The 20,527-nt window shown below is 35.8% G+C and overlaps 1 protein-coding gene across 1 annotated transcript in view; it reads left to right on the forward strand.

Annotated features, from left to right (window-relative positions):
* The window catches only part of cerk (ceramide kinase), a 42,278-nt gene extending 22,384 nt beyond the window's left edge, over positions 1–19,894 (forward strand). The window contains exons 7-13 of the mRNA XM_048154979.1: positions 3,590–3,664; positions 4,925–5,077; positions 5,181–5,286; positions 6,801–6,871; positions 9,474–9,679; positions 10,702–10,922; positions 17,580–19,894. Of these exons, the coding sequence (XP_048010936.1) occupies positions 3,590–3,664; positions 4,925–5,077; positions 5,181–5,286; positions 6,801–6,871; positions 9,474–9,679; positions 10,702–10,922; positions 17,580–17,667 (920 nt within the window). The 3' untranslated portion in view covers positions 17,668–19,894. The remainder of the gene's footprint in view (positions 1–3,589; positions 3,665–4,924; positions 5,078–5,180; positions 5,287–6,800; positions 6,872–9,473; positions 9,680–10,701; positions 10,923–17,579) is intronic.
* Positions 19,895–20,527: the final 633 nt, after the last annotated feature.

Genomic DNA, 20,527 nt, shown 5'->3' on the forward strand with positions numbered 1-20,527 from the left:
CGTATAGCTATCCGTTTTGTTAAATCTCTTCCATTTACACGTAACCACATAAATGTGTATCCACAAAAGGAATATAAATCCGATCTTCAATTTCTGCACTATATGCAAGTATAATGAAGTTCATATCAACGAAAGCAAGAATCTCGAATGCGTGGCATTTACACGTTGCCTTTTCCAGATCGGATAAAAATGCTTGAAGTAAACAGGCCCTATAAGACAGCACTTCCTTTATCCTTTGTGGGTCATCTCAAAAAAAAAAAAAAAGAAAAGTTGACTATATACACACTTTCCCAAAAAATCTCACTGACTCCAGATATTAAATGACCAGACTCAACAAGCACAAGCAGAACAAGTAGACTGCTGTCATGCACTACAGAGTCTCCTTTACAAGAGCTCTGGCAACAATTGATAACTTAATGACTGTGGCTTATCGAATCGTGTTTTGTGATATTACTGTTTGCCATATAAAGCTGACAATGTCCAACCCTTAAGAGGCCATGTTGTTATCAGTCACGTTATCAGCGTGTATAATTCTGTCTATTTATGGCCTTATCTCACATTGTCCAGGCACGCAAGGACAAGTGACAGTTTCCAAGAACATCTCCTGGTCCTTTATCTTGTTACCGGATGACAGCTGATCTGAATAACAGGGGAATTTGAGACAAATCTTTGTCTGATCAATGTCTAATACAGTGTTTCCCAACCCTGTTCGTAGAGGCACACTAACAGTACACATTTTCCAAATCTTCCTAATCAAACCCACCTGATTCAACTCATCAGTTCATTAGTAGAAACTCCAAGACCAGAAATATATGGTTCAGATAAGGGAGACATTCAAAATGTGTGCTGTTGGTGTGCCTCCAGGAATAGAGTTGGGAAACACCGGTCTAATAGATGAAAGCATCAGAAACTAAAAAGATAAAAAAAAAAAGGACTTAACAGCTGTTTTTTGGAACATGTACCATGTTTTTAAAGGATTAGTTCACATTCAAATGAAAATTAGCCAAAGCTTTACTCACCCTCAAGCCATCCTAGGTGTATATGACTTTCTTCTTTCTGATGAACACAATCAGAGAAATATTAATAAATATCCTGACATATCCGAGCTTTATAATGGCAGTAAGTGTCTCCATCCACATTCATCCATCATAAACATATTCCACATGGCTCCAGGGGTAAATAAAAGCCTTCTGAAGCAAAGTGATGCATTTGGTTAAAAAAAAAAAAAAAAACAGATAACAAGTTATGAAGTAAAATATCTAGCTTCTGCCAGACCACCTTCCGTATTCAAATTACGGAAAAACAGAACTGGGGTCATGTTGGTTCTGTAAGTTGAATAGAGAACATGGTAATACCATATTTTTTTAATAATAATTTAATACATTTAATTCCATATTACATTTTCTTGATTTAATTATTTAAATAATTTAGTATCCTTTTAAAACATTTTATTAAATGATTACATTGATCATTTGTTCATTTTATTTATTTAATTGCAGTTACATGGGCATTTAATATTAATATCTTTTTAAATGTATAACATTAATAACATGGTTTTATCATATTTTATAACATTAATACATATCATTCTTTTTAATTGTAATACAATTATTAATTCAAAATGTAATTAATTAATTTAACTAATTTTAAATACCATGTATTTTAGTAGTACAATGATCATTTCAATGTAAATAGCGTGGAATATGAATGTGGCAATTATTCATAACCATGTTATAGATTATGTACCATGGTATCTAATACTATCACTGTATAATGGTACTGCCACAGCATGGTTTTATTATATATAATTATATACACTATATTGCCAAAAGTTTTGGAACGCCTGCTTTTATGTGCACATGAACTTTAATGACATCCCATTCTTAATCCGTAGGATTTAATATGGAGTTAGATCACCTTTTGCAGCTATAACAGCCTCAACTCTTCTGGGAAGGCTTTCCACAAGGTCTAGGAGTGTGTTTATGCGAATTTTTGACCATTTTTCTAGAAGCGCATTTGTGAGGTCAGGCACTGATGTTGGCGAGAAGGCCTGGCTCACAGTCTCCGCTCTAATTTTATCCCAAAGGTGTTCTGACTATCAGGTTTAGGTCAGAACTCTGTGCAGGCCAGTCAAGTTCCTCCACACCAAACTCGCTCATCCATGTCTTTATGGACCTTGCTTTGTGCACTGGTGCGCAGTCATGTTGGAACAGGAAGGGGCCATCCCCAAACTGTTCCCACAAAATTGGGAGCATAAAATTGTCCAATATGTCTTGGTATCTTGAAGCATTAAGAGTTCCTTTCACTGGAACTAAGGGGCCAAGCTCAACCCCTGAAAAACAACCCCACACCATAATCCCCCTCCACCAAACTTTACATTAGGCACAATGCAGTCAGGCAAGTACGGTTCTCCTCGCAGCCACCAAACCCAGACTCGTCCATCGGATTGCCAGACAGAGAAGCGTTATTCGTCACTCCAGAGAACACGTCTCCAATGCTCTAGAGTCCAGTGGCGGTGTGCTTTACACCACTATATCCGACGCAATGCATTGCACTTGGTGATGTAAGGCTTGGATGCAGCTGCTCGGCCATGGAAACCCATTCCATGAAGCTCTCTACGCACTGTTCTTGAGCTAATCTGAAAGCCACACGAAGTTTGGAGGTCTGTAGCTATTGACTCTGCAGAAACTGTGTGCCTCAGCATGAGTTGACCCCGCTCTGTGATTTTACGTGGCCTACCACTTTGTGGCTGAGTTGCTGTTGTTCCAATTGCTTCCACTTTGTTGTGATACCTCTAACAGTTGACCGTGGAATATTTAGTAGTAAGGAAAAGTCACAAATGGACTTATTGCACAGGTGGCAACCTATCACGGTACCATGCTTGAATTCACTGAGCTCCTGAGAGTGAACCATTCTTTCACAAATGTTTGTAGAAGCGGTCTGCATGCCTAGGTGCTTGATTTTACACCTGTGGCTATGGAAGTGATTGGAACACCTGAATTCAATGATTTTGGCAATATAGTGTGTGTGTGTATATATATATATATATATATATATATATATATATATATATATATATATATATATATATATATATATATATATATATATATATATATATATATATATATATATATATAATATTTATTTATGGTTTATGCTTGTTAGACGGCACATTTGCAGATGGCAGTCGGTGTGTTCTTAAACCTTTAACCTCATACTTTTATATAACCAATTTGAGGAAGAGGAATTAGATTAACAGACAGCATATAAGAGATAGAAAAGAGGGCTGAACTCATCTGAAATCTCATCTCTCTATATAACAGTGCCCTGCAATGCTTCAGCTACAATCATTTCAAGATCGAAAAACTTTCTTATTCTCACAAGGGCTGAATGAAGCAAAACCTCCATTGGCTTGTGATGTTTGGTTAGCGTTCACAATTGAAGGTTAGATTGCTACTGCCCCCGTATGCCACAGAAATTGAAAATGAAAGTGTGATTTTCATAAGTTAACCTTCAGAGTGAGTTATGAGAGATAGATTTAGGCCATTTCTGAACCCCTGACCCATGAAATGTGTTTTTGAAACAGGTTCGACTGACTGTATATGCTACGCCACAGTTGGCTCAAATGACCCTGTCACCTCAGCATTGCACATTGTTGTGGGTAAGTGGCCATCTCCATATCTGTCTATGATACATATATCTAGCTATGTTTGTACGTATGTTTATGTGAATTTCTCTAGAGCATTTGACAGCTAGGGCTGAGCAGTATGACAGCATATATTGTGCAAAGGTAGAAATGTCAACTGGTAGAAATTCTGCTATTCTGTTTTTAAGTCTTGAGAATAACTTTTCATTCATTTGTAGTGATTGTTTGTAATGAATGTTTGTTTGTTTGTTTGTTTGTTTGGTTCGTGTCCACCAAGTTCCAAATGAATAGAGATAATCTTTTCATTGTCATTAATTTAAGGTTTTTTTTTTTTTTTTTTTTTTTTTAAGAGCATGTCTTTCCTTGGCTTGTGACTGATTTCAAACACTGATTCAGTGATTTATAATAGCAAATACCATATAATAATATAAATACTTCATAAAAAAATACTATAAATAATTCATAAAAAAATATATAATAATTTTACAATGGATAAAAAGTATCACTGACTTATTGTCTTTATACAAAAAATGTATACAAAATTTGAACAACCACTTTTTTTTTAATTAATACATCATTTTATTCAGCAAGGACACATTAAATTAATCAAAAGTGACAGTAAAGATATTTATAATGTTACAAAAGATTTCCATTTCAAATAAATGTTTGTCTTTTGAAATTTCTATTCAATCAAAAAAAGTATCAGTGTCCACACACACACATAAAAATAAGCAGCTCAACTGTTTTCAACATTGATAATCATAATAAATCAGCATATTAGATTGATTTCTGAAGGATCATGTGACACTGAAGACTGGAAGACTTGTGGTGGCAAAGCTGAATTTTCAGCATCATTACTCCAGTCTTCAGTGCCACATGATCCTTATATTAAGTGTATTTCACAATATGACTGTTTTTACTTTATTTTGGATTAAATAAATCAGGGGGAGTGTCAGTGATCTATTTTTGCAGCAGTATGCAATATTCTCAGATGTGACACACTGTAAAAAAATCAAAAGTTGAGAAAACTTAAGTTTAAGGCAACAAACTTCAGCAGATTTTTGAGTTTTCTCAACTTCTTATATTCAGTTTATACAACAAAAAATTGAGGAAACTCAAAAATCTACAAAAACAGGTTGAGAAAACTCAAAAATCTGCTGAAGTTGCCTTAAACTTAAGTTTTCTCAACTTTCGATTTTTTACAGTGCATCATAGCACTGAATACTGACGTTATCAGTTTGTGTTTCCTGAAATCCATCCTGACTTTTACCACAGGTGATTCTCAGCCAATGGACGTCTGCTCGGTGCACAATGAAAACAGCTTCCTGCGCTATTCTGTGTCACTATTGGGTTACGGGTTCTACGGAGACGTGCTGACATACAGCGAGAGGAAGCGCTGGATGGGCCCGGCCCGTTACGATATCTCAGGTACACAGGAAATGTCTCAAGACTGAAATAGGCGATTCTTGTCTGTCTGCAATTCTGCAATTTGCAATGGACATTATTTTTCTTTTCTTTCTTTTTTTTCCAGGTGTTAAAACTTTTCTGTCACATCGCTACTATGAGGGAACTGTGTCCTTCTTACCTGCTGAAGGGAACTTAGGAACTCCAAGAGACAAAATGCAGTGTCGATCTGGGTAAATACTGTTCTGTGCTTTTTGTTTAGTCACAATACAATCCCAATAATATGAATCAGTGAGCAAACAATAGCACAACATGACAGAACCTGTAAAATTAGTCAATTGAGGCATCGTCTGATTGAGGGTTATCTTTTCTATCTTATTGTGATGCATATCTTTAGTAACATTAAAGATATCTTTACTGTCATTTTTTGACCAATTTAATGAGTCCTTGCTGAATAAAAGTATTAATTTCTAAAAACAATCTTATTGACCCCAATATATATATTCACAATATATATTCTAGATGTAAGTACATATAAATTACAATCTATATATTTCAAGGATAAATATCATGGTTCCTGCTTATTTTTAAAGGTGCCCTAGAACCCTATTTCACAAGGTATCTAGTCTAAGGTGTCCCCAGAATGTGTCTGTGAAGTTTCAGCTCAAAATACCCCATAGATTTTTTATTATACAATGTTTTAATTGCCTATTTTGGGGCATAATTAAAAATGCGCCGATTCAGTGCGTGTCCCCTTTAAATGCTCTTGATCCCCGCCCCCAAGCTCGCAACTCTATAATACATTGCATAAACAAAGTTCACACAGCTAATATAACCCTCAAAATGGATCTTTACAAAGTGTTCGTGATGCAGCATATCAGATCATGTAAGTATGGTATTTATTTTGCGGATGTTTACATTTGATTCTGAATGAGTTTGACTGTATGTTGCGGCTAACAGGGCTAAAGCTATCGTTAAACTGTTGGAGAGATTTATAAAGAATGAAGATGCATTTTTGAATTATACAGACTGCAAGCGTTTAAAAATGAAAATAACGACATGGATCTGGTCTCCGTGAATACAGTAAGAAACAAAGGTAACTTGAACCACATTTAACAGTACATTAGCAACATGCTAACGAAACATTTAGAAAGACAATTCACAAATATCACTAAAAATATCATGATATCATGGACCATTAACAGCTATTATCGATCCATCTGCCATTTTCGCTATTGTCCTTGCTTGCTTCACAATACCTGCCGAATGTCTGATGATTCGGCTGTGCAGCTCCAGATGATAATACTGCCTTGAACATGGACTGGCATATACAAAAGTTGGGGGCGTACATATTAATGATCCCGACTGTTGCATCACAGTCAATGTTATGTTGAGATTTGCCTGTTTTTCAGTGGTCTTTTGCACAAATCAAATTTACATAAGAAGGAGGAAACAATGGTGTTTGAGACTCACTGTATGTCATTTCCATGTACAGAACTCTAATTATTTAACTATGCCAAGGTAAATTCAATTTTACATTCTAGGGCACCTTTAAACCATGCATTGATTGGTTTAAAATAGATGTTTATACTTATGTATGTGTTAAACATTTTGGATATAACTGGCTAAAATAATAAAATTATGTGTGTGTGGTGTGAACATATAAGCATATAAGCCATTTTTGTAGTGAGTTTGTAGCTATATAACCCTCCTCTATTGTTAACATCTGTTTCTCTTTGACTTGCAGGTGTAGTATCTGTCGGCAGTCCTCGTCTGACAAACTGGTCAGCAAAGATGAAGACAGCGTTTCTGATGCTGGTGAGGAGCGTTTGGGAATACTCTATTCCAATGTTTAACTGAGCTCTGGCATTGACAGGAAGTCTCATATCTGCTCTGTGGTAAATGCGCCCACCCATAGTACAGGCCAACAAAGTGCATTTTCAGCCGTGATTTGTAATGCCCCCATCTGTCGGCTCGACTGGCACGCTGTTTGTGAACATTAGGCCAAATGGTTCAAGCTGCCGCCCGGCTGATCATTTAGAGAGTGCACACATACACACACAGCATATTATCTCTGCCTCACAGCACCCTCCAAACAACTGGCACCTCCGTTACCCAGCATTCTGTGTGTTTACCCTGAGCACTGATAAGTGCTGTTTACAGAGACACACTCTCTGCCCTCACAGTCCCAAATTGGCATTTGTGCATGATGATTTCCTGAATGCTTTTAGACCGTGTGGCATAAATAGATTCTTGTGGGAAAAATGAGGGGAAGAATGATGTAAACAGGAAAGACATTCGAGGGCCCTTCATCAGCGAGTCAGCGCCACAGCTATACATGCCTTGAGATTTACAATCACCTTACTTCTTTAATTTTTCCAATTTATAAGAAAATTTTTACATTTTCTCAGGAAAATGTGAGTGATTTGCCTTTGCAAAACTATCGCTAATGTGTTCTGAGTTGGTGCTTAGAAATTCCTAGCCTATCCACAGTCTTGGAAAATGTGAAAATGTTGGGGAATTTTATTTATTTATAGACCTTATGTAGCCCCGCCCCTTTTCAGCGCTGCGCTCGTTGTCTTTTGACTTCCGGCTTGTATTTCCACAGCGATATTACATTTATGAATGAACTGCTCGTTTTAAAATCTTCCCGATCTACTGACATTTGTTAAGACATCTGCTTTAAACATAACAATGCTCATGATAACTTTCATTAACTCTACAACAAGTAAATCCACTTAACCAACTAATTATTCTTTGACAGCGATGCCATAGAAATGTACAGAGCTACCGCAAAACGGAAGTTCAAAGACAATTTTATAAAGATGGCGGCGCGCTTGTTTCTCTGGTAAATAAGGTCTATAGGTCTGGAAAATATTTTGTATCCAATACTTTTATCCAATTCATGGAAATTCAGAGAATATATGTACTTACTAAGTTTTCATCCAGTTTTTGTGATGTTTTGTTATTGGCAAAGCAAATATGCGAGAGAAAAAAATAATTGCGAAATTTGCTGTCTCGAGGCTGTTTCGATCCAGTTGGCCTTTTAACAATAAAATGGTGTGGGTGATGACATTATCCCTAAAAAAAAAATGCATTGTCGCATAAATTTTGTTATTTCGCCAAAAATATCTGCCCTTGAGTCGTTTCCATACGTCATTTTGCATATATCGCGAATTCGTATCTTTTGCATCCCAAATATATGTAACATGTAGAGAGTAATGAAACAACTGAAATACTGTACTGCTTATTTTCACATATACAGAGAAATGGTGCTTAAACGGGAGCAACACCATGAACATGGATGCTGCATGACATGTATAGGCTAATTCTGTCTTGTGGTACCACATTTATTTGCACTAAAGCCCTTTTTCTCATCAAAAAGTCCAATTTTTCCAAACCAATTTTTGCGGTATTTGAAGTATCAAGCTAGAATTAATGCGCTAAATTGAAACGGAAAAAGATTGTGTCGACATTTGAGAAATTTTATCAACAAATGGGATTTTCATCTCAGCTCAATCGCTTAATATTTTGATGAGCTAAACTTTTTGATGCGCTAAACTTTTTTTTTTTTGGCATAAAAATCTTTGATGGGAACCTGGCCAGTGTTGGGAAAAATTACTTTTAAAAGTAACATGTTACAATAATGCCTTAATCCTTAAAAGTAACTCATTACACTACTTAGTTACGTTTTATGTAGAGTCACGTGTTACGTTACTTTGCGTTACTTTTTCTCAACAGAGCTGGGGCTTGCTTGTTTGTTTTTTTAATAAAAAAATATTTTTGAAAAACCCTTTCACACACCAAAAGTGAAGGAAATGCAAATTCATGCCTGTACAGTAGAGGGCGCAGCTCAAAACAAACCTTTCAGCTGCGCTGCCATTCTGGATTGCAGAAGAATAGGATGAAGGAGAACAAAGTTCAACACTTTTACTTCAGCAATAAAAACAAACAAAAAATTAAACACAAATGTGATCTATAGGCATATAACGTATTATGGTCGCACTGGATCACCAAAGGTCAGCAGCAAAGACATTGGTTAATAAAGTGAGATTAAATACATAAAGTATATTTGTATTTAACATATTTAATTATTGCAGTTTTGTGTAACAGTTTGTGTAAGTTTTTATTCATATTGAGGAATACTAAATCTGTTTTTGTGCAAGTGAGATGAGTAAATGCATGCTTTTTTTAGTCTAGAACTACAATAAGCATCATGTTCACACAACACACTTAACACCTCTGCTCTTACTCACGATTTCACTGGGGTTAGGAGTCAGTCAATTGTCAATGCATTGTAAATTTGTTGTAAAAGTAATGTTACTTTACTAGTAATCTGATTACGTAACTCGCATTACTTGCAATGCGTTACCCCCAAAACTGCTTTCTATACTGGTAGTCACATGATGTTGTATTTCAGAGTGTCGGGACACGTGGACGGTCATCAGGGGGAAGTTCTTGGCCATCAATGCCGCCAACATGAGTTGTGCATGTCCTCGCAGTCCTAAAGGTCTGTCGCCGTCAGCGCACCTCGCAGATGGAACTACTGACCTCATCCTTGTTAGGAAGTGCTCCCGAATTGACTTCCTGCGCCACCTGCTGCGGCACACCAATAAGGATGACCAGGTACCCATTTTATCTACCACAGAAAATATCAGTGGAATTATTTTTTTAATGAAAGAGAGAAAGCAAATCCATTCCTGTTTCATCAAAGCCTGGGAAAAAAAAACGCCGCTCTCTTAACTAACAAACTTCAAAAAAGTAACCCCGCTGTCCACCAAATGCCTACTACAGTATATATGTTATATTAGTATAAATTCATATGTATTTTTAATTAACTGCAAGATCTTTTTTTTTCTTTGAAAAACAGCAGGGAATCTTTTTCTTTGAAGTACGTAATCACAGCAGTGTTCCCATGGTCATGGAGAACCTTGAAAGTCATGGCAATTTGTCTGCTTAACTCCTAAAATATTCAAATGACTAGAAATGGCTCTTTTGTAAGTACAATCTCTATAAAAACAATCAGTAATCAGAAATATTTGGAAATGTCATGGAAATTGAGTCCACATTTCAAATGCGTCTGGATGGATGGATGGACTTGTTTTACATGAGGTCAATTTTACATTGGACAATGGAAAATCAGTGCATTGATGTTACAGAACTTAAATATTGTTTACAATGATTGTAAGAATTCACAATACATTAGTTTATTTCTCATCAAAGGAACAATTCTTGACATTTTCATTTGTAAATATACAATATACAGATCCCAAATTTATTTTGAAAATATGAATTAGACCAAACGTCAGATTTCATGATCATTCACATTTGTTAACTGAATCCTTGTCAGAATAAACACTATCTTTCAAAAGTTTGGGGCAAGTTTTTGAAGGAAGTCTCTTTCGCTCAAGGATGCTTTTGTTTGATTAAAAATACAGTTAAAACAGTAACATTTTGTGGAAACCGTGATGATTTTTTTCACGATTCTTTGATTAGAAAGTTTAAAAGACCAGCATTCATTTGAAAGATAAATATTTCTTTGCTGAATAAAAGTATTATTTTAACAACTTTTGAACAGTAGTGTTTAAAGATATTTGACATGAAATTCAGTAAGCATTACTCTTGTTCCTATCTCTTTCTTTGTACAGTTTGATCATTCTTTTGTGGAGGTGTACCGGGTCAAGCAGTTCCGATTCACCCCCAGATATCAGGAATGTGATTCCGAAGTGGACCTGAGAGAGAGTGGAGCAGGAGGCAAGCGATTCCTTAGTCAGATCTGCAGGGAGCACAGAGCCTGTGGCTGTATGCCTTCCCAGAGCAACTGGAACTGTGATGGAGAGATCCTTCCACAGACTGCAATTCAAGTCCGGTAGGACACGCCCCTGTCCAGATACACCAATTCTTACTTTTACATTTAGGCAGATACTTTTATCTGAAGCGATTTACATTGCATTCAGGGTATTCCTGCTTATGAATTCATGCATTTGTGAATAGAACCCATGGTCTTGCGTAGCTAGCGCAATGCAGAAATGCTATATCTAGACACTTCCCTTGAGTGATAACACACCCACTCTACCAAGACACACCCTTTGAACTCCCATTTGGATATGCAAAATGTTTGGATATGTCAAATAGGTCAGGTGACACTTTTAGTATTTTTTTTCTTTGAGGGTACATATGATCTTTTTCTCTCTCTGTTTTGTGCTTTTTCAACACTGAGGTAGCATTTTTTTTTAAGACACTCTCCAATTTAAAAACGCCATTTTGCATTGTAGTGTGTTTTGTGAAAACGAAGGTGTTTGAAAACAATAAATCTAGTTTTATCATCTGACGCATGTTGTACCGATAGATGTCTATGTTTATACGCCTGTAATGTGCTATTCACTTTCACAGGGTTGCTAAAGATAAATCTTACTTGTACTTAGCGGGGATGGTAACATTTATTTTAATGATCGATTAATTGTAGATAATTTAATCGTCAAAACTTATCGATGGTCGATTAAGCAAGGTCATCATTAGAGTGCGTAGTTTTGAGGTGTGCAGCTCGTGCACAAAACACGTGCATCAGACCGTATTTGCGTATTCCAAGTGTATTAATGTGTTCAAGCCATGCAATGGATTAGGTGGTCTAGACTTTTATTTTGAAACATAATTAACCAAGTGATTTTATTAGGGCTGCCCTCGACTAAAGAATTTTTCTGGCCGACTAGTAGTCGTTCATTTTAAGTTATTAGTCGATTAATCGCACGTTTATTAATAAACCATGTAAATCATAATAAAGAGCCTTTAATGAGACTTTACATAGCCTAATCAGTGCTCAAGCACACGCATAAAGCTTGCCACAGCACACCGGCAGAAGTAATGATTATGAATGCATCAGGGGAAAACAGCAAGGAGATTACTTTAACATTTTAATAATTATTTGATAACTAGTGTTTTCTGTATTTTCTGCTGCAGTGATGAAGTTGACGATGCTGACTCATCATCTGCACAGTAGTGGACACGCATACACAGCAAAATCCCCAGAGTTAAATCAACTCTGCTCAGAGTACATATGGTTCCTTCCCAAAATAGTGTTAAAATAACACTGAAGTGGAGTTAAATTTAATGAGATAATTAAGCAATTAATTAAGTAATGATTGTGCATTAGTGATGAACACCTGCTGTTAACAAGCAGAATCACTGAAGAAATAAGAAAAAACACAAGAACTACAAGTGACTTAAGTCACAGCCTTATTATTTACTTAATTATCTCATTAACTTTAACTTCAGTGTTACTTTAACACTATTTAAAGAGGGACCATATGTACTCTGAGCAGAGTTGGGGATTTTGCTGTGTATGCATGTCACCTGAGAATATTTGTTTTCATTTGACTTGGTTCATTTAAAAGTAGATATTTTGCTTTCTATAGATATATTTTTCATATCTGTGAGGCAAGTTTACATGGAGTTTCAGTTCTTTCTTTTTTTTCTTTTTTTTGACTTGCTCAAGTTCACAGAGAAAGGGCAGAAAGCGCACCCTGTTTGCTTTCATTATTTTACAAAAGCACAACGTTTTGTTGTTATTGTGAGTGCACACAAATAAAAATAGAATCTTCACAGATTCAAAAGATGTATTACTCTTATCTGTATGACCAAAAAAACTAAAATATTTTATTCTATGGCGCATGGTAAATCAACCAATCCAATCCAAGAGCGCTCCAGCTGTCAAACTGTGTCCGATTTGTCTATACACATCGTCCCTAACTGCTATACCCACCCACCACCCCTGAGATCAAGTTTCCATTGGTTGAACTTTCAAATGATGTTGGAAAACACTGGGTCATGATCGCGACACGATCAGATCCTGGAAGTCCTATAGCCTTAGCTTAGCAGCATGTCATGTCACTCTGTGATCTATGCATTGTCTTATGTAGTTTTTGGGATTTTTCAATACCACCTGCTCTAAATAAAGATATGTGATCTACTATGGTTTACTAATGTTCTGTGAAGTTACAAACCAAAATGTGGCGCAACAGCATCATATGTATATTGCTTACATGTTCGTCGGTGGTGCTATTTCATACAAATTCTTGGAATAGTTTGATCTCTATCTGAAACAAATATAAAAAATAAAAAAAATTCGCTGTTTGGATTTAAATAGGAAATTTCCATCAAGAGGTGCATACATTTTTGGTCAAGATCTTGTATTGTCAATGCAAGAGTCTAATCCAGCACATCCCAAAAACTTTCAATGAATTTAAGGTCTGGACTCAGAGGTGCCAATTCATGTGTAAAAATGATTCTTCATGCTCCCTCCCAACCATTCTTTCTCAAGTTGAGCCTGATGAATCTTGACATTGTCATCCTAGAATATGGCCATGATATGTCTTTCTACATGGTTGTTTAAGAAATTACTTTTTTTTTTTTTTACATACTCCATCAATTACGGTTAAGAACTGTTTCCAAACATCTTACATGCTAGAAACATGTGTTTAATAAGTATAATACCTATAGTTAAGTCTTTTTTTTTTTTTTTTGGCCGTGTAGCGTAACAGACATATCTGTTATGTGCTATGATTGTACTATGTACTATGATTACAGATCACTTTTTCATGTAAAGCAGTTATTTTTTTCACACTATAAAAATAGAGCACTTCTAATATGTCTGGTCTCTCTGTATCATTTTGTTAAAGAAAGATGATTTTAACATTTTCCAACATTTCAATGTGGACATGAAACTTGAAAACGCTGGTGTCGGTGGAGAGCATTTTTGAAACGAAAATGAAAAAAATTTCAAATGTATCCAGATTAATTGTAGGCATAGCCTAAGGTACTAATATGCACCTTTTAGTGGTAATTAAGTTACAAAGTTGTCCCTTTAAGGGTACTGCCCAACTGTCAAGCTGTTGTACCCCTAAAAGTAAAAAATTTTCTGATGGCGTAATGACCAAAAATTAAAAGGTGCATGCGGTGAAAATGAGAGCTCTTGCACTGTGCCTGTGTTTCAAAAGGAAAGAGTGTGCCATTATATTTTTAATGCACTAATTACTTCAAGCAAGTTCTAATTGTCATTGTAATTAAGGGGTGCGGACATCACTGAGACTTCCTCATATATCTAAGAGATGTCACTATCTCTTTTAGACCCTGTATAATCAGTTTTCAGAAAATGTTCCTCTGACACAAAATGAACATGCTTCATTAAAGTGTTGGACGATTAGTGAAAGCTTTAGTTGAAATGTTGAGGTTTCACGAGCACCAGATTGTCTCGGCACTAGCATACTAAACAGGGTAAATAAATGGACTTTTGTGGTCTGAGCCTGTGGAAAAGATGCTATTAAAATTAAAAACTCCCTCCATTGTGCCTGCAGAGGAGTTGTTCTCCTCCTTGATACAGCATGACGGCTCGCCCGAATGCATCATTTCCTTCACGCCCCATTGTTCTGTGTCAACAATGCGTAGCAGTGAAATGCTCCTAATTTAATGGCCTTCTCACTGTTAAAGGCTCACCTCCTTTAATTAAAATAGAAGTCCATTCATTTATTCCATTTTCAGCTTCAGTAATTGTTTCTCGAATGAGTAAGCAAATAACCTGTTGAGATAATTGATGATGATACCACTGCTGAAAAAGGCAATCGCCTGGCACTGAACTCACCTCCAGAGTATTGAGTGGAATTAGAGGAAATTAAAGAGCCCCTGAACCTCCTAATAGCACATGCATTTAACTACAAAACTTTTTACTCAACATGACGAAGCATTTATTGCTTACCAGAACTTGCTTGCACTACTCTAGGACACAACGTATTAGTGGTGTTTGCCAAAGCAGGCATCGGTTTTACTGGGTTAGGGATTTTAACAAACCATTATACTTTAAATGTTACACTTATATTGAAATATTAAGAAAATTAAACAATATTAGAATAGTTTTTAGCAACCTCATTGGACTCATTGGAAAAGCATGCCTACATTTTCACAAAACGTACCTATACGCACAATTCACAGTTGAAGTGAACACTAGTGGCAGTAAAACAACTACTTTTATTTCTTTTCACACAAATTATGATTATTTATTAATAAAGACTCACTTTCGCATGATATGACCTCAAAACACTTTAAGCAAATGAGCTCAAATTATAAGCAGATCAGAATCAACTCGCAAGAGTGTGCACACAAGTTTTATTTAACTAAATCACGAACGCATAACTAAAGTAACAAACACAAACATACAATTCACGCATACATAGGAAATGAGAGCGTGAAATTGAATTTGAACCGTAACAGGGGAATGAACCAATGGAAAAGTCAAAAATAACAAGCTGGAAGAACCATCAGTTTCAATACTATAAAGGACCTTTGTTAACAAAATGGGTTCACAATCGTAATACTTAATTGCCGTTTAGTGTTCAAACGATACTTGCAAATGCCTTAACTGTTGAGCGTCCGGATCTGCAGGTTCAGGAGAAATCCTTGATGGTTCGGTCCGATGGTGCTGAAGTCACAATCAATATCTTCTGCGGTGAATGAAGAAATTCATACAAACATGCGTTGTTAATTTGACTCTTTTGGTCGAGGCAGTTGTTCATGGCTTGAAAGGAAATCCGCAATCCGTAGTATCAGCAGGAACAAAGAGAAGAACCAGAAAACTAGAAGTAAAACGTGATCTGCTCAGAGCTATTTAACTTCTCCAGACAGTCGACACCTTCGAGTCTTGGCTTGACCAATGATTCCTTTGTTTGAAAGTGAGTTAATTTGCATGGGTGGAGTTAACTAGTAGGTTTATGTCCATTTAAACTCTGATAAATATTACAAACATACAATGCATTCTATGATATTGTGATGTCCACCAAAATACAAGTCATTAAACAAGGAGTAATTTGATATTAAACACCACCTAGATGGGCTACAATATCAAGAAGTATCATCACATGCATTTATAACACTTTATAATATACAAAAGAACAATATACAAACCGATATAATGCACAAAATGTACTGGGGAGATGCATGTTCATTAATTTAGAAAAAGTCGTCAATGAACTAATGGCAAAGAATTCATTTTTATACACAATGTATGATTCTAGTGGCCTGTCTCCTAAGTGTCTTTGAAGTGTAAGTGGAGAGCAAATGGTGCAGAAGGGTTGATAACGCTCAGTGGAGAACCCAGACATTACGGGGCCTGCGTGGGTGAAGGGTTGGAGGAGTAACTGTTCTGTTGAGCAATTGTGTGTTTGATCTATTCAGATGCTACACACTTTTACCATAGTACATAATTTGTACATTAACGCATTTTCACATTTGCATCACATAACCAGCTACTTATGACTGTAATAAACTTGCTCGGTAGCTCACCTGGTAGTTGCGATGCAGAGCGCTCGTCCCATTAAAACACAATTCACAGTAAAAGAGACTTCTAAAAGTCTTTTAGAAACAAGCTAAAATGGCCTGGTTGCTTCAGCAAATGTGTTTTTATTTTATGTTTGCTTTAGTGTAGGTGGTACGTAACTTGCGCAATAGACCAATTTGGTGTTTGCAAACAGCGATGACGTTTTTTACCTGGTTGCAGAAAATGACAGTTGAGCAGTAGCAGTCTATGGAAGCCACGAAATAAAAGAATAAAAAAGAGTTAATTTCGAGTTTATATCTCACAATTCTGACTTTTATCTCTCGCAAACCTGAGTTTATATCTCACATTTCTTACAAAGAAAAACAGAATTGTGAGATATAGCCTACTCGTTATCCTGTCTTTTCTGAATTGCAATTTATCCCGCATATTCTGACTTTTTTCCCCTCAGAATTGTGAAATAAACTCACAATTGCGAGTTATAATGGCCGAACTGGGAGTCATAAACACGCAAATGCAAGAAAAAAAGTCAGAATTGTGAAATAAAAATTTTATAGACTATGTTTAAAAGTTAACTATGTAAAATGTTATAGGTTTAAATATTATTTCATGCTGTAACTGCTATGTATGTATGTCCTCTGAACTGCATGTGAATATTATGTAGACTTACTGTTTACATCAAATTCCTGCTTTAATAGTAGACTAATCCTTGGAGGTGTCATCAGTCCAGTCTCCGTTTAGCTTCAAAGGACGTTTTCAACGATGGTTTTCTTTAAAAATGAAGACTATATTTTTTTGCATTCCGATTCCAACATCCAGAGGCACAACAAAACGTTTTTCTCTTATTCTGTGGATTTTGCACATTTTCCTCCAATTGCTACCGCTATTTTTCTGCAACCACTATGCGCGCGCAGCTGCAAGTGACGTAATTGTGACGTCTGCTCCAAAGAGGTCTATACAGTAACAACCAATTTAATAAATCATTGCCAGATTTCTGTTAATCAGTTTTGGATAAAACTTCACAGGCTTTTGGCACCACTCACTAGACATTTCTCTTTGAATGTGTGGCAAAATATGTAAAATCATTTTGCAAAAATGCTGCCTAAGGCACATATTTCCAATGTACTCGGGCTGGTTTTTAGGATGTTGTTTTTCCAGTGAAGTGGATGCATTTCATTTGACTTTTTCTTCCTTTCTCTGTCTTAGGGTCCACTGCCAGTTGATCACGCTGTTTGCGAGAGGGATCGAAGAGCAGCCGGTATTTGAGGACCCGTACGCTCACTGTGCAATATAGATCTTCATGAATTCACTCCAGCTGGCACATGAAGGATTGAGATTCTTTGAATGGAAGAGTCACCTTCAGCTCAGCACAATGTCACGCTGTTTCTTATGCTGTTATATCTAGATAATCCTCGTGAAGATGCTTTGGAAACACCGATCTGGAGTCAGCAGCATCTTTATACAGGCTGTATTAGAATTCTGTAAGATAGGATTAGCTGTTTCAGCTAGGCACTAGTATTGCTATTTTTTCATTTCAACCCTTGAAGTCATTGAAGTTGTTGGTGATATCTGTTGCTGTGTGCGACAGCTTCTAGTTGTCAGCGTTTGTCTTCCACCACGATCAAGCTGGTCTTGAGAGTAGCGTTAATTGAATTCCAAAGTCAAATCCTTGGAACTGTGAACTGTTTTGGTTATGAAAATATTCCTCTTGGTAGCACCTTTGCTGTTTTGTCTGTATAGAAAGCACATGAGGTGATCAGCTGATAAAGATAATGGTATACCAAAAAAAAGGTTGTGGTTTGTGTCAAACTTTTTGTTGGTCATTAAAAAAATGAAAATTCTGGCATCATTTACTAAAAAAAAGTTCCAAACAAATTTTGAGCAATTTTAAGTTGTTAATCATTGCCAGCAACGTAAAAAAGTTTTTGGTAATTAAAACAAAGCTGAAATAAAATAATGTAGGAATGTTGCCTAGGCAACTAACTAGAATAAATAGTTTTAGTACTTCAACTCAAACTTAAGACTGAAATAAAAAAAATTAAATTGAATAAAAAAGCTAAATTGAAATATTTTAAAAATATATATACTAATAAAAAAAATTTAGGGATTAGGGATTAGTTCACTTTCAAATAAAATTTTCCTGATAATTTACTCACACCCATGTCATCCAAGATGTTCATGTCTATCTTCAGTTGTTTTGGCTGTTAATTTACACAATGGGTTGAAAATAGGTTTCAAAGTGCAAGTTTTTGAAAACGATACTGTAATCGTCTCCATGTTAACTAAAAAAATGTGAATTTGTGAAAACGGTGGCATCATGCGCATGTGTATTACGCGTTCAGTCTATAGTCGCGTTGTTTCTTTACAAAGTGACATCGCCAACTACTGGCCTGGCATGAATAATGCAGCATCTTTAGTCGTTTTCACAGATCCGTGTTACCGGGGATTGTTTGATCATCGTCTGTACTTGAAACTTTTCAAAAAACACGAAGAAAAAACGTTTCAGTTTTTAGTATATCGTTGTCATGTAAACATTCCCTACAAATAAAAGCTAAAACTACTAAATAATTGTATATAGATAAAAGTATATTATGAAATAACTTTGATCACTTAGGTACAAACTTGTCCTTTTGTACTTGGTTACAACTTACATGACAACCAATGGCTTGTATTTTGGGAAAAAGACATTCTGCTAAATCTCTCTTTTTTGTGTTTTACTAAATAACATACAGGTTTGGAACAACATATGATGGCAGAATTTTCCGTTTTTGATGAACTATTCATTTTTTTTTTTTTAATTTAGCAAGAAGTAACATCTATGATGTAGACAGTGTAGCCTACATCAAATTTATTTTGTGCACATGATTATTTAGTAGCATCCTGTTTTTTTCTTTAAAGGCAACTTTTACTGTTATTATACAAATAGCATGTCGAATCAGTATGAATCTGCTTCCCAAAAAACACACCTCTTAGATATTTGACTGATTCTAATTCTAATTCCCCACTCTTACCACAGTCAGTTTTGTTTTCCTGACATTTCATGCATCTAAATGTAGCAATGGTGAGCTAGACTACAAGGGTTGACAGCCATTTAACTGCAGGGTCAGTGTATGTACAGCTGTTCATCAGACAGAACGTAAAGGAAAATACTGTAGCGCTCTTCTCTGCATTGTCTTCCTTGGTTGCACCCCCCACCTAGAGAATATTTCCTCCCTTTATAATGAATGTTGTGTTTGTGTTTCTTATGCCGACATCATATTTCTTCTGAAAGATCTTATTGTTCTTGCAGTATCAAAGGATGAAGGAGTTTATGATAGACAGAAAAATTGCTTTTCGCTGTAGTGCATGTCAGCTGCTTTAATATGCATTTTTTTTAAAGCTGTACTAGTGATTGAGAGCATTGATTTCCCATGATGCATCTGTCGAGGCGACACAAGTTCTGTAGCCATTACAAACAAAACAAAGTTCATGTCCTTCATAGACTGGAAGATTATATGGAAGCTTATTTCCACCATATAAGGGAAAAAAATCATGCTTTGGCAAATCATATGAAAGTTGAAATTATGAGATAAAACGTCATAATTATGATAAATGCATTTTAATTTAAAAAAGTCATAATTATGTTTTTTTTTTAATGTCATAATTGACTTTTTATCTCTTAATTTTTCTTAATTTGTCATAATTATGACCTTATTGCCACTTTTTATGTTATAATTTTGACTTTATCTCGTTCTTATGACTTAGTATCTCATGGTATTTTTACTTTATATGCCATAATTAGGATTTACCAAAGTATTTTGTTTTTTCTTAAAAAGATTTTAAAAAGAAAATTAAGAAATTATATATTTCGTAATTTTTTTTCTTTAATTTATTGTAGTGAAAAATGACCCAGACATTTCTTGACAGTTTTGATGATTTTCACCCATATTTACTAAAGGAAGACCATGTCCCTGTATGTGACCAGGCAATTCTAGAGCCTCTTCTGTTCTGAATTATGAACTGTGGCTTGTAATTTTGTGTGTGAACAGTATTTGTGTCGTGTGTAGTATTAGCCTTGTGTCAAAGCTTGTGTATTTGACACCAACTCCTATTTGACAGCCCACTTCAGACCTAATCAAACCCAGTACATGCTGTGTATGCACATGATGGGCCAA

Source organism: Megalobrama amblycephala, linkage group LG14, assembly GCF_018812025.1.
Source record: "Megalobrama amblycephala isolate DHTTF-2021 linkage group LG14, ASM1881202v1, whole genome shotgun sequence".
Classification (NCBI taxonomy): Eukaryota; Metazoa; Chordata; class Actinopteri; order Cypriniformes; family Xenocyprididae; genus Megalobrama; species Megalobrama amblycephala.